The sequence below is a fragment of the Zosterops lateralis genome, assembly GCF_965231275.1.
Source record: "Zosterops lateralis genome assembly, chromosome: 6".
NCBI classification, from domain to species: Eukaryota; Metazoa; Chordata; class Aves; order Passeriformes; family Zosteropidae; genus Zosterops; species Zosterops lateralis.
In genome coordinates this window covers 39,494,792-39,508,065 of record NC_139761.1, presented here as the reverse complement: position 1 = coordinate 39,508,065, position 13,274 = coordinate 39,494,792, and the positions used below count along the sequence as shown (strand labels likewise).

The window sequence follows — 13,274 nt, the reverse complement described above, 5'->3', positions numbered from 1 at the left end:
TTGTTAATTTAACAGATTGTATCATTTCACTCTCTCCAAAGGTCAGACTCAGTCATGGGTGGAGTTTGACAGTGAAAGGATAATTTGCTATACACGCCATCTGCAGCAAATTCTAGAGCAGTAACATACCCCAAGATGAATAATGGAAAAGTAACTTTGCATAAATGTACTGAGAACCAACTGCAGGTCCTTCAGGAATAGGGTTACAAGTCTCCCTCAGTTGTTTAGTCAAAGGGGAGATGCTATTTGGATGTAACACTGTAAGGAACAGAACAACTCAAAGGCATCTGCTCTATAGAGAGCTGATGGTGTCCCTCTGTCAGAGGAGAGGGAAGCACATCTTTTCTCACAGGCTTGCCAAGCAGTGGAGAGGGACCATCCCAATTTGATGCCAGGGGCCAGCAAGAGATGCCCAGAGCCTGGAGAGGGTATGCAGGTCAGCAGGAGAGCATCTGAAGAGCAGCACAATGGAATTCCTGCCACTCCATCCCGTAAGTCAGGTTCATCAGGAGCCCAACTTAAATGCCTCTATGCAAATGCACATAGCATAAGGAATAAATAAGAAGAGTTAAGAGACATGCACACACCTGCAGGGCTGTAAGCATATTGGCATCACAGAGAAAGGGTGCACAGCAAGTTCGCTGGCCTGGACTTCAGGAGAGCAGACTTTGGCCTCTTCAGGGATCTGCTCAGTAGAGTACTATCAGATAAAGTGCTGGAGGGAAGAGGGGCCCAAGAAAGCTGGTTAATATTCAAGGATCACCTCCTCCAAGCTCAAGAGTGATGCATCCTTGTCTCTAAATTGGAATAGCATGGATTTGACAGATAGATCACTTGGAGGATAAAAGATTAGTTGGATTGTCACACTGAAAGAGTTGTGGCCCATGGCTCAGTGTCCAGGTGGAGACAAGTGGCATTCCCCAGGGGTTGTATTGGGACCAGCACTGTTGAACACCTTTGTCGGTGCTATGGACAGTGGCACTGAGCACACCCTCAGCAAGGCTGCTGACAGCACCAGGCTGTGTGCTGTGACTGACACTCTGGAGGGAAGGGAAGCAGAAAAGGAACTGATTGGAAAAAAAAAAAAAAAAAAAAAACAAAACCAAAACCTCTGTATCTTCAGGAACAAAGATAAATAAACAAAGCTTGACTTTACAAACAAGACTTTAAAAGTGTTGAAAGATCCTTTGGCCATTTATTTTTATGCACAGATAACAGAAAATAAAGGAAGCTGTAATGAAGTGGGGGGTAGTCTCTCCTGTCACGCCCACAGTGAAAGGAAAAGAAGAAATGGCCTTAAACTAAGGGGAGACTCAGATTAGGGATTTAAAAAAATTTCCTTGTTAGAGCATGCATTGGAACAAGTTGCCCTGGGAGATGATGGAGTCACCATCCCTGGAGGTATTTAAAGGGCACCTGGATCTGTGCTCAGTGATATGGTTTAGTGGTTTAAGGGTTACAGTGGTACTGCTGAATAGACATTTGGACTTGATGATCTTAAAAAATTTCTTTCAACTTTCATGATTCTATGATTCTATAGCTGCTACACAGAAAAGCAGGCCCTAAAACTGAACAAGTATATAACTGCATTTCTTAACAGAATCACTTTAAACAAAGGCAAGAACTGGAGAGCTACTGTAAGACAGCATTCTTGGGACTGGAAGGATAGAAAAAGAACATAACACTGAGCTGAGTCAAGCTGAGAATAGCCTTTATCTCTGACTTCCAACAGGGAGGATGTGTGCACAGACACATGCACCATGCACAAAATTTACAATTCTAACAACAAAGACATTTAATACAATTACCAAAATAAGGGGGATCTATAAAATTTAGAGAGATCTATAAAATTAGAGCTACTTACAGTGTCAGTTTAAGGAGGGAAGTAATCGATCCAAGTGATTACAGTCCCTCATCTTGGGACTCCAACGCCCAAAAAAAAAATTATCTGGTAACATGTTACTTGGCTATTAATGAATCTTGAAAACTGCCTATATGCAAGCTCCTACATCATGCTAAATTCAAAGCAATCTAACTTACTTGGTTTGTCAGGAAGGAATTATTTAACCTCATGGTTCACACTGCCTTAAGAACAATAAACCGGCCATGAATAACTTCAGTCTGGGAATTAGAAGAATGTTTCCAGCAATTACGAGGAGGGAAGTTCTGGAATGACCTTCCAAGTGAAACAGCTGGAGGAAAAAGCCCTCAGCTTCTGTCAAAACTAACAAGGCAAATTTGCAGTGGGGATTACAGTTCAACAAGAATTGCCAAGTTCTTGATAATAACACCAAGATTCCTTTTGACCTAATTTTCCTGAGCTGTCTTCAACACAAAACAATGACTAAACGCAGAAACATACTGAGGCTCTCTGTATCTACCTACAACAAAAGAGAAGCAAAGTGAACAAGTGGTCTTACTGCATTGCTTTTCAATTACATTTGTTTTGTAGCTCTTGGGAATGGGGCAATGGAGTAAAGCAAGCACACATAATGCTGATGCAAACCAGTAAGACAAAGATACTGATGTGCTGTGTTTTATGCAGAAAAACTGAACGGTGTGTCTCCTAGCTCATTGGGGCTTAATTTTTGCAAAATTATGTTCTGTTTCTGAAATATCCACTGTTCCTAGCTGTTCTGGGTGCTGGATGTCAGAAAAGAAGACTTCCCACAGATCTAACATTAATTGAGCATTCATTCGGTCAGTCTTGACGAGTAAAGGGATGAAACCTGGATACCTTGGCCAAGGAGCTGTACCGGATATGCCAGCAGAAATACTGGTGAATATTCAGATGCAGCAGCCTTATGGCTCGCGTGAGAAAAATAGCAGAGATCACTAAAGGAAGCAATGAGATCAGCTCATGCACAAACACAGCTGCAGTACTGTGGTGCTGCCCTTGACCTCTTTTGCAAGCTCACAGTAGCAAAGAGAGTAAAGGGAAGCAAAGAAAAGCGCCTGTTGTTCAAGGAGCATGGCGACCCATCTCACAGTCCTGGTCACAAGCCTGATGTTACTGGCACACTTTACAGCACCCTGATAAACATGTGAGTCTTTCCTCTGCTGGTATATTCCATGAGTTCTTACAAGGAATAAAGCAAAGCTGAGGTTCTCAGCACACCAATGGTTTTCCACTAACTGCCTCACCTCCGCACACGATCCTTGTTGAGCTCTCAGCGACTTCCCACGCACATTCCAACATCCAGCCTGCATGGCTTCCACATCTCCCCTCCCCAAGCACTGCCCCTGCCTTACAGGCATGGCCCTCCTGTCCCATCCCAGCCCCAGGGCCCGTTGGCTGCACTCACACTGCTCCCGCATGCCGGCCTCCTGGCACTTGCGCAGCCGGCACTCCTGGCACTTGCGGCGCATGTACATGTCCATCTCGCACTTGCCGCCGTTCTTGCAGACGTACTGCGCGCCCTTGATGACGCTGCGGCGAAAGAAGCCCTTGCAGCCTTCGCAACTCAGCACGTTGTAGTGGAAGCCAGAGGCCTTGTCCCCGCACACGCTGCACACTTCATTTCCCAGCATCTTAGGGGCTGGGCCCTTCTTCCGCTTCAAGGGGGGATTTTCTACCAAAACGAATGGCAGCGAGGAAAAAAAGACAAAAGAAAAGAAAACCCACAGACATGAAGGAAGCGTGGTGTTTGCAGTTGACTGCCTCATTCCTGAAAACCAACATCTTCACTCAAACCCACTATCTCCTAAGTACATGGATGAAAAGATTAAATCTCCCTTTTCACACACACCCCTTCTGGGCAAGAAAGTCTTCTGCAACAAACTTAATGACATAATCCACAAGGTTTCACCTCAACTATATAAACAAATATAGCTTCACACTTGTTCCGCTCCAAAACAGAGTGAAAGAGGCAAAACAAGCTCAGGCCAAGTATCCTTCTGCACTTTCCAATTACACTTAAGTTACCATATGAGAAAGACCTACAACAAAGTTCATCTGAAATCCAAGATTGTGCAGAAAGTAAATTTCTTCAGAACTCACCTCCAGTTCTCTGCCATATGTATGCACAACAATAAGGAAAAATGTTTCCTCAATTCAATAGTGATAGAAAGCCTGTGATGAAACTGTGACCTTACATAAACCAGACTGAGCAGACAATCCCTGTAACTGGAACACTTGGGGAAACTGTCGAGACGGAAGACAGCAGCTTGTGGAGTTAGCTGCAATAAGCAGGCAAGAAGTACACTTCACAAGCTCTGTGACCCTTTGGAATCCTGAAGCCATAATTTCCTCTTCAAGACAAGAGCTCCTCACTCCTAAAACTGAATCACTCTCATAGTGACAGTTTGTTTACTAAAGCTTGTTGTTCTATGTCAAACATGGGGCCTTCACTTCACTGCTTCACATTTCAGATGGCCTTGCGCAGCAGCTCCCAGTTTTCCCTAGGTCATTTTGACAGATTTTAATCTTATCAATGGCTCTGCATTCTAAAAACATCTCTGGTCTGCTCCAACACATCTTACCTTAAACATTCTAGCCAAATGCTTGCTGATATTATATATGCATTCTCTCCCTATTAGCCCTCCCTCTTTTCCATCCATTTAATTCAAGCTATATTGATATCTGATATTCTACACAGCTCATAGTGCAGGTATTTTTCTGTATGTCAGATACTATAGATTCTGCCAGCAGTTATAAAGCAGTTATAAAGCAGTTAAAAGATTATAACCAGCATGTCTTGATAAATCTCCAGATTATGTTTAGATATGCCTAGAAAGCCTTTACACTGGCATTAACAATTAGTTTGAAGAACAAGGCTATTGCATTTCTTGATCAGCATCAGGGTTACAGTTGCATGTCTCATTTTTGTACTTACTGTTCCAGTACTTGTATCCTTACTTGTGTTTACATTTACTATTCTGCTCAAGTTCCTGGAATGGTAACCAGTCTAAGGTTACTATTATCTGTGTTCCTCAATACAAGTTTTCAGCCATAAGTATCTTGGTGTTGATTTTCAATCCCACTGACTTTACAGATGCCTGGAAGTCACTCATTTTGGCCTGCACTTCTCATTGCAGATTTGACAGCAAGAAAATGTCATCAGAACAGTTAAATTTCTGATATTCTCCACACTTGTTCAACTATATTTCTCTTCACACAATATACTACCAAGTAAAAATTATGTAATGCCTACAGTTATTTCAGTGTACTTAGTATAAACACATGTAATGACAGACTAACTGGTGTAACAACTGGGCTGAAGCCTCAAGTGATGTTCATACACTTCTGAGGAACAGCAGAGTAATCCAATGACTTCCACAGACAAATTTGTCCATCTTTTGGATTTCTTAGGTGTCTTTAAGACATTATATAAACTTATTATTACCTTTTCTATGACTGCTTTATTGAGACAGATAGGCTTAGTCTTTGATCTATGCAAATTATTTCCCATGTCTGAGCATGAAGCATTTTAGTTATATAGATGATTATTGTTATTTTCTGTAGTCAAAGATAACACAGAAATAATGTAAGATGTATAACAAAAGCATGAATACCACTTCTGAACCTTTAGCTCTCACTAGGGTCCTCCTTCCTGTGTAGATATCCTATTTAATAAATACTTTCCACATTCGGCACCTTTTTTCCTTACATTTTCACAAGGAAACAATCAATCACTTTCTGTTCAAGTCCTCAAATCCATTTTAAGGACTTTTATTGGGCAATCTCATATCACCTTTTAACTACTTTGTTTCTACACTACTGATGAGTCCTCATTCCATGTCCAGATTATCTCTTCATTTTATATCAAGATTGCTCATTGCCTCTCTGCTGAGGAAATACATTAATTTGTCAAATTTCCATTAGGATGATGACCCTATACACTTATGCCTTCCTTGTTTTCCTGTTACCTGACCAGAGATGTTATACTGTCTTCTTACAGTTTGAAAGTGTAGGACTGTGGCCATAAGCAGCAGCTTTAACTACAGAATCTCAGTTCTATATCTGATACTCTTCATCCTCAATTAACGTAAGAAATACATGGAGAAACTCCTACTGTCTCCCCATCGTATGAATCTGCAAAATCCTATCATTTCTTTGCACCACCTACCTTTGTTGGATTGTCACTTATAGTAAACTTCACTGTTCTGCAGCTCTTGATAAGGCTAAAAAAAATTAATTTATCTTACTGCCATGAACTTAGCCTCTATTAGGTCAAAACAGCAAAATATTCAATTCATTTGTCACTTAGATAAAAACTCAGTCTTCAACTCTCAATAAGTGACTCTATTCTTAGACATCTCTGAGTGCCTCAAGCATGTCCTAAAATTTTGCCAAGTATCAATTCCGCTTGCAGCTGAAAGAACAGATAGCCTTTATCTTGCATGGATTTAGTGAGAATCTTTGCCTACCTGCGTGCTCAGGGGGATTCTCTGAGCCAGGGAAGAGCGGAAGCCCTTCCTCCTCCATCTCAAATACACTTGCCACCCTCTTCCCATGATCCTGTGTGCTGAGTTGAGTGGGACCCATGGAGGCCACACAGGCAGGGCTCGCTACAACCTCATCGCTGCAGCATTGTTTCTGCCAAGCAAGGGGCCACAGGCATCTATCTTCAAAGTCCTTAGTTTCTCTCTCCTACTGAAAGTCAGGAAGTACCTGTGGAAAAAAACAAACAGATGCAAAAGAGGCAAGAGTTCAACTATTGAGACTATTAACTTCCAAAATCTATTACAAGCTGTATCACAAGCAAGCTGCAAGATTTCATTTCCGTAATTAGCTTTGTTTTGTCGATGTTTATACTCTCAAAACACAATATTTTAATGAACTGTGGTAAAAGGTACAAGACTAGCATATCCAGGTGCAAAACTATTCTTTCATTGCCAACAGACTTATCAAAGGAAGACAAGTCTTCATTACTGCTAAAGCTACCAGTACACTTCACCCCTCATCTCTCCAAGTGTGTAAGAGGGAAATTCCTGGCATTATAACCACTAGCCTTCATTAAAGCATCCAGCAAAAAATAGTTCAGTGTTGCCAGCTGCCCTGAATTTTGATGCATGTATTGCAGAGCATATAGAAAAATTGGAAAAGAGATTTTTCATACTATTTAGCAGATTACAAAGCATCAAATTTCCCTCTTACTATCAGTAGCCAAAGACTGTGATAAAGGTTGATGATTAATCAAAGACAAGGATGACAAATCCTTCCCCTTACCTACACTAAGAATTTGAAAGTCAGCAATCCTCCCTATGGGAAACGGCCATGATGCCATTCTCAGGAAATGGATTCACCACCAACCTTCTGAGGACAGCCTTTTTTGGAAGCATGTTCATTATACAGCCCTGACTCCATTACAGAACCTGAAACTGGAAAGCAAATCCAACCAATTTTTCCAAAAAGCCCCACCTGCACCGAAAGGGACCCTATTTGTTTGATTGCACAGATTCAGTGAAACTGATGCAAATTGCTAATGTAAACACGCCTAAGCCGATTGATGTCAGTTGATCTTAACTCAGTGATTTACCAATGCAAGCTAAAGAGATTAACTGATTTAAAAAGCAACTACGTGAAAGGCCTGTACCAGTTTGAGTGATTGAGTTCAGGACTGGAAGCCTATCAGTCCCTGAAAGACAGGAGGTGACAGAAAGCTCTGAAGGAGCCCAGATACAAGAGCATCAGGCAAGCAGGGGCATGCCTCACACACTGTCGTGCTGACCATGAAGAGACAGAAAACCACTGTCCCAGTTCCCTTCTTTCCTCTTGGATATTTGGATCAGACCACACAACTTTTCTCAGAATGCAAAAAACAAAGATGAAAGCAATGCTTCCACAAACAAACCCCCTCCCAGAACTCTGAAACAAGCGTCAAGTATAAAAGCAAGTCCCACTGTCAGGCCTGCTGAGCTCCTGTCATCTCCAATTACACTGTGGATGCAGGTGTTAAAACCCACAGGGCACATGAATTCACGTGACATTTGTAAACACAGCCTCAGACTGCATCAGGAACTCAGAGCTCCCTTCCCTGAGGGAGCTGGAGAAACAGACTGTCTGGGATAAAAGCAGTGACAGCGAATATGAAACTTAAACCTACAGACAGAAAGTCCTACTATGGGAGAATACAACCTAATCAATGTGATTTCCAACCAATATGAAGAAACTCATGATCCTCAAAGGAACAATGTGGCTACCACAGTCAACTGTTTTAAAATAAAAAAAGTCTCCCCAGAAAATCTTGCAGAATCTGAAAACCTTGTGGAAGCAGCATAGGGTATCAGATGGAGATGGGAACTTTACTGTAATAAATCCAAACCCAACTTGTATTCCTAGTACTATGTAAGCTCCTCACCAATGCTGACACAAATGTCTCTGGACATGTATGGGCATGAAACAAGAAAGCTAAGAGTAAGCCTCTGCATCTCCACATTCCTTTAAACCACGCAAAAGACTCACTCAAAGATTAATTATTGTGCAGAATGAATCACCAGCAGCACTACTGCAGCAATTTTTCAAAGGAAGGGTTTGATCACCCATCTGAGGGACTGAGTGACAGTGTTCAGGCCCAGGCCTTCCCGTCAATGACCCATTCTTAGTGCACCCCAGCCACAACTGAAATTTATTCCAGAAAACAAAAGAGAAGGATACAATCTGATAGGATTTCAAAACTGTATGATCTGCACCAACGACTGACATTGCAAGAGTGAAACTTGCTGTCAGCAAGACATCTGGAGTCCAAAGGGGAGTGTCTGAGAGACTGCAAGCTACCAAGAGGGAGGGGAATATAAATCCATGTGCACATGCAGGACACGGCAACAGAGAAGCCACTATCTGTGCTGCAGAACAACTCAGTTTGTTCCTGCTTCATGCACCAGCAGCCTCCAACCTTCCCAAAGCAGAATGGGCTAGATAGAAAAGATCACTTGTCTTCTCTGTCCCTAAGACAAAGCATTTTTTCTTTTGTAGGTGCAATAACAGTTGCAGACTGCAGAAAACTGACCTGACCACAAAGAGCAGCATTCTGGTGCAAGGTAAAGAAGTCTACTGAGCAGTTTCCCCACATGCACACAAGTGAGAGGTTGTATGAGAAGCCCGAGGCTTAGTTTTCACAGAAATGCATGAGGATTGTTTTCACATGACTAAAAATCTTGCCAAATTTTGTACTAATAATCATGTTATTAGAGATTCACACCTTCCAATCTGTACCACCACTTCAATAAAAATGCAGAAAGGAGATGCAAGCCATAACTGCAAGAGGGAGTACTGTAATCTTGACACAGTCTGCTGTGCTGCCTCCCACTGTCTGTCTCAACTCCTTCGGTTTTAGAAACCAGGACTGGCCATGTGACAAAAGATGAAGCAATCACTTCTCTCAAATGCAGCATTTTGAAGAGAGTAACCTGATGAACAGACATACCCCAGTAAGGAAACATGTAGAGATGAAAGGCTGATAGAAACAAATTTTTGCCAGCCCTTGCCACCCATGTCTCAAATATGACACTAAACATTCTGAAATGTGTTGCCATCAATTTCACCCTACTCCATTTCTTCCATCTCCCCTTCTTTTCTGAGAAAACAAAACAACTCAGATACTGATGGTCTCCAGGTCAGCACTCTTACAACCAAGTACTGTTTTTTTCAGAGACTAAAGATGGCAGCCCTGGCTCTTGCACCTCATGCTAAATGCCAGAAACATTCATCACTTCCTCCAGCAACAATCTCATCCCATTCCCTCAGCCGAGTCCTCTTCCTAAGCCAGCTGAAACACTCACACATTCTTCTGGAAGACTTTGATCTGACCTGTCATCAACAGACTAAGCTACAGAATATACCGAACTATTGCCCCATGTTCATTGAGGACAAGTAAAGGAGATACCATTGGGCAGCAGAGAACACATAGAAATCAAATGAGCCAAATGCAGTTACTGTTACACTTCTGCTAAAGAGTGCTGTCCTCTCCCTGGTATTCTTAGTTTGGCAATTTCTGTGAGGAGTTTAAGGATCAGGAACCTGATCAGATGCAAGCACATTTCTGAAGAAACTGTACTGTGTAACGCATGAATAATCAGAGGAACAGTACAACAAACCCTTTACCTCCAAATAATGGATGCTTAGAAGAAAAGTAGCATTTTAGGAAGTTTCTTCAAGTCTCTGTGATCCTTCAAAACAGGATTTACTCATCGTGGTCCTGGCTGTGTAAATTACAATATCCTACAGTTTCTGCCAAGGCAAACATTTATAGCTATGTTTCAGTTCTATAATGAATCACAAGCAGGCACTCTGCAGAGTGTCAGCATCAGTGGAAGAGACCTCATGTTTGTATACACACACTAACATGACTGTGCTCACTGTGTGTCAACAGTGCACCTCTCTGCACAGGTCTTAACAGGCTGCTGGTGAACAAATACATCTGACAGGAAGGGCTATCTTTCAGATGTAACTAAAGCAGGGATATAATTCAGCATTTTGTCTCCTAAGTGTGCTCTGACATGCAGCATAGATTCACACTGGCAGCTAGCATTTATCTCTGAAAGCTGGGCCCACAGCAGGGCATAATGACCTCTGCTGAAACCTAAACACACAACTCACACAGTGATAATGCTACCTTGGGTATCAAATGCTGGCTGCAGATCTAAACAGCCAAGAAAAAAAAAAAAAAAAACAACCCACACCAGTTAGACTGAGCTTTCACAGGACTCTACAGCACCCTCAGAGAACTAAGCCCCTTGAGAGACACCACAGCCCCAATCCTTTTGTATAGAGTAACTGTATTTTGTGACCTAATGCTTTTCCTATACAGTGTCTAGTGTAGCAGCCAGATTTTCACAAATCTTCCCTAGGATACTACCTTGGAGCTCTTTTAGAGAAAGAGAGATTATTCCCAGCTCATCTTGGATCATTCTTCTTCCTTCCTTCTACATCGTCACATTTCTCAAGAAATGCTGAAACAGATAGCAGGTCTATGAGTGAGGCAAAAAAGGAAAAAGTTGAAAAAGACACCTTGTCCCTTTCAAGACAGAAAATGAATCTGTCACTTTAAAAGTGATGTTATATTGCATGTCAAAATTCATGTGGAAACATAATAAATTCAGATTGACAATGGGAGAGACATATCACGAAAATGTAAAATGTGAAAAAAAAGTGCAACAGGATACTGTAAAGAATGATTTTGAACAGTATGTTTACAAAGGATGGAAAAAACAGTTTTGCAACTCTCAGGGAACACTAGCTCAGTGCCCCTGCTGTAAATCCCTCTCTCAGAGAACTGCAGGGACACAGTTTGAAATCACACTATCCATTTTGATCTCCCAGAAGCATAAAGGCAACCACAAACGGGAAAGAGTTTGCGAGCGACTGTCAGTCCCAAGCTGATAAAGAAAAGCTACAGCCTCCCAGCTCATCTCCAGAGCCTTCCTCCCCCATCCCCTGCCTTACTCTGGGTTTTACTCCTGCTGCTGACCAACTTCTTTATTACCTATAATGCTGATTCCTGGCATGGCCTTTGCCCAGGCATTTGTCTCTCCCTTTGAAGTGGGCTCACTGCAGCATCTAGCTCTCACTGGGTTTTGTTTGGTCTCAACACAAGGCACGCTGTCTCCTACCCAGGTCAGGCATGGAAACCACCACAAAGCTCAGAGAACAACAGCAGAAGTGACTAACAACTGGAAAGATTAAAATAAACAAATGTATGTCACTTGGGTGAAAGAGGACTGGGAAGAGAAGAAAGGCGTAACAATGATTTCTTGAGAGGTATTACTCTGAAAGACAGTATGTGTCAAAGAACACTGAGAAGGGAAAAGTCTGGCTATTACAAAAAAACACCCTAAAGCTGAGTTCTGGGAGACTGGAAGTCTCCGTAACTTTCCTTCTACAATTAGACCTTATAATTACAACCAAAATGCAAATAGTTCTATGGACATTTATGAATCTGAACTTAATATGACTTAGCTATTCTGTGGGTGAAGAGTGTCTATTTGTTTATAATAAAATGAATTCCAAGCCAGTTTCACCCTACATCAGGCAAGAAGAAATGTAGGACTGAAACAAGTGAACAAATGGGTTAGCAAAGTGAATTAGAATCTTAAGGCACAACTGCATGACCAAACACAATGCAATAAAACAGGGCAGAATAAGCCCAAAGTACTTCTGCTTTGCTCCACATAAAAATTCCAAACAACCAAGCCTGCTCCTTGCCCATGATCTGCAGAGTACAAGAACTGTGTCTTTCCTGTAGAACCTGTGAACTCCCTAATTTTGGAAATATGGCTTCCCAAATTTTAAATCAGATGATGACGGAGTACGTTGACTCCAGTCCCACCCAGGAAACTACAGGCTCTGCAAAGCTCACCCCCAACAGCAACTGTTTTGCAAATCAGCTCTCCTGCTCACACACCTCATCCAGCAGCAGGTGCTCCCTGCTCTCTCTCCTGCCTCTCATTATACCTTGCCTGGCAAAGGCTGAGCTTTTGGGTTTGCCCTTCCCTTCAACTCTTGGTTTCTGCTTGATCAAAGAGAGCCATGTCAACATAAGGAGCAAGAGGAAAAGAGAGCTTATGTGTGACTACTTTCAGGGTGGGTAAGATCCTGAAATGGGCTGTGCCTTTATTTTTCCTTCCTCCCTCTCTCCCAACTGCCAGATGTCCTTGGTTCTGCAACTGAGTGGAGGAGAAAGGAGACGAGGTTATTTGAGTTCATTCACACTGCACACAGGGCTGCTCTCACCTCTTCCTGTTTGCAAGGAAGTATTAGTCCCTCTGACAACGGGAGACAGAGACAGGCAGACAAGTGGATAGGGGAAGAGGGAGAGGAAGAGGGAAGAGAAGAGAGAAAGGGGAGGGAAACAAGGAGAGGGAGGGAGAGATTATGGTAAGAAGATAAGACTTTTCCTGGGTTAATGAACTGGAAATGAATAACAAGTGATATCAGGAGTGATGTAGCCACCTTGCTGCCGTGAAATTCCTTTAAAAGGTCATTGACATAAGCTCCTTTGAACTCTGGAAAACAACACAATCCTGATCTGGATAAAAAGAATCTCCAGCCCTTTTTAGGCTTTACTGCCACCTCAGCTTTCAAGCTCCTGAGTAACCTAGAGTATAGCCACCTCAGGAATAGCCAAAACCAGGGCATGCACAAGCTTACAGCAAGGAAGATGTGACAGTAGCAGCATCCTTCCATCTTCCCCTCCCCAACAAACCATCCCGTAAAATGACAAGTCATCCATCCTCAGTTCTGTCTGACCAGGTGAGCTGTTGAAGCCAGTGTCCAAACAGATGGAGGAAACAGAACAGAGTCACTTTAGAGGGACACCAACTTCTGCAGCACT

The 13,274-nt window shown here is 42.4% G+C and overlaps 1 protein-coding gene across 3 annotated transcripts in view; it reads right to left on the bottom strand.

The window, feature by feature from the left end:
- NR1H3 (nuclear receptor subfamily 1 group H member 3) overlaps positions 1 to 13,274 on the bottom strand; it is a 29,310-nt gene that overhangs the window by 6,413 nt on the left and 9,623 nt on the right. Inside the window, exons 1-3 of one of the 3 annotated variants that reach the window (XM_083863450.1) lie at positions 10,800 to 10,910; positions 6,370 to 6,613; positions 3,306 to 3,572 (exon numbers count right to left, since the gene is read on the bottom strand). In XM_083863450.1, coding sequence (XP_083719576.1) covers positions 3,306 to 3,572; positions 6,370 to 6,487 — 385 coding nt within the window. In that variant the 5' untranslated portion in view covers positions 6,488 to 6,613; positions 10,800 to 10,910. Of the gene's footprint in view, positions 1 to 3,305; positions 3,573 to 6,369; positions 6,614 to 7,171; positions 7,297 to 10,799; positions 10,911 to 13,274 lie in introns of those variants that run through there. The other 2 variants (XM_083863452.1, XM_083863451.1) reach the window with 2 other exon arrangements.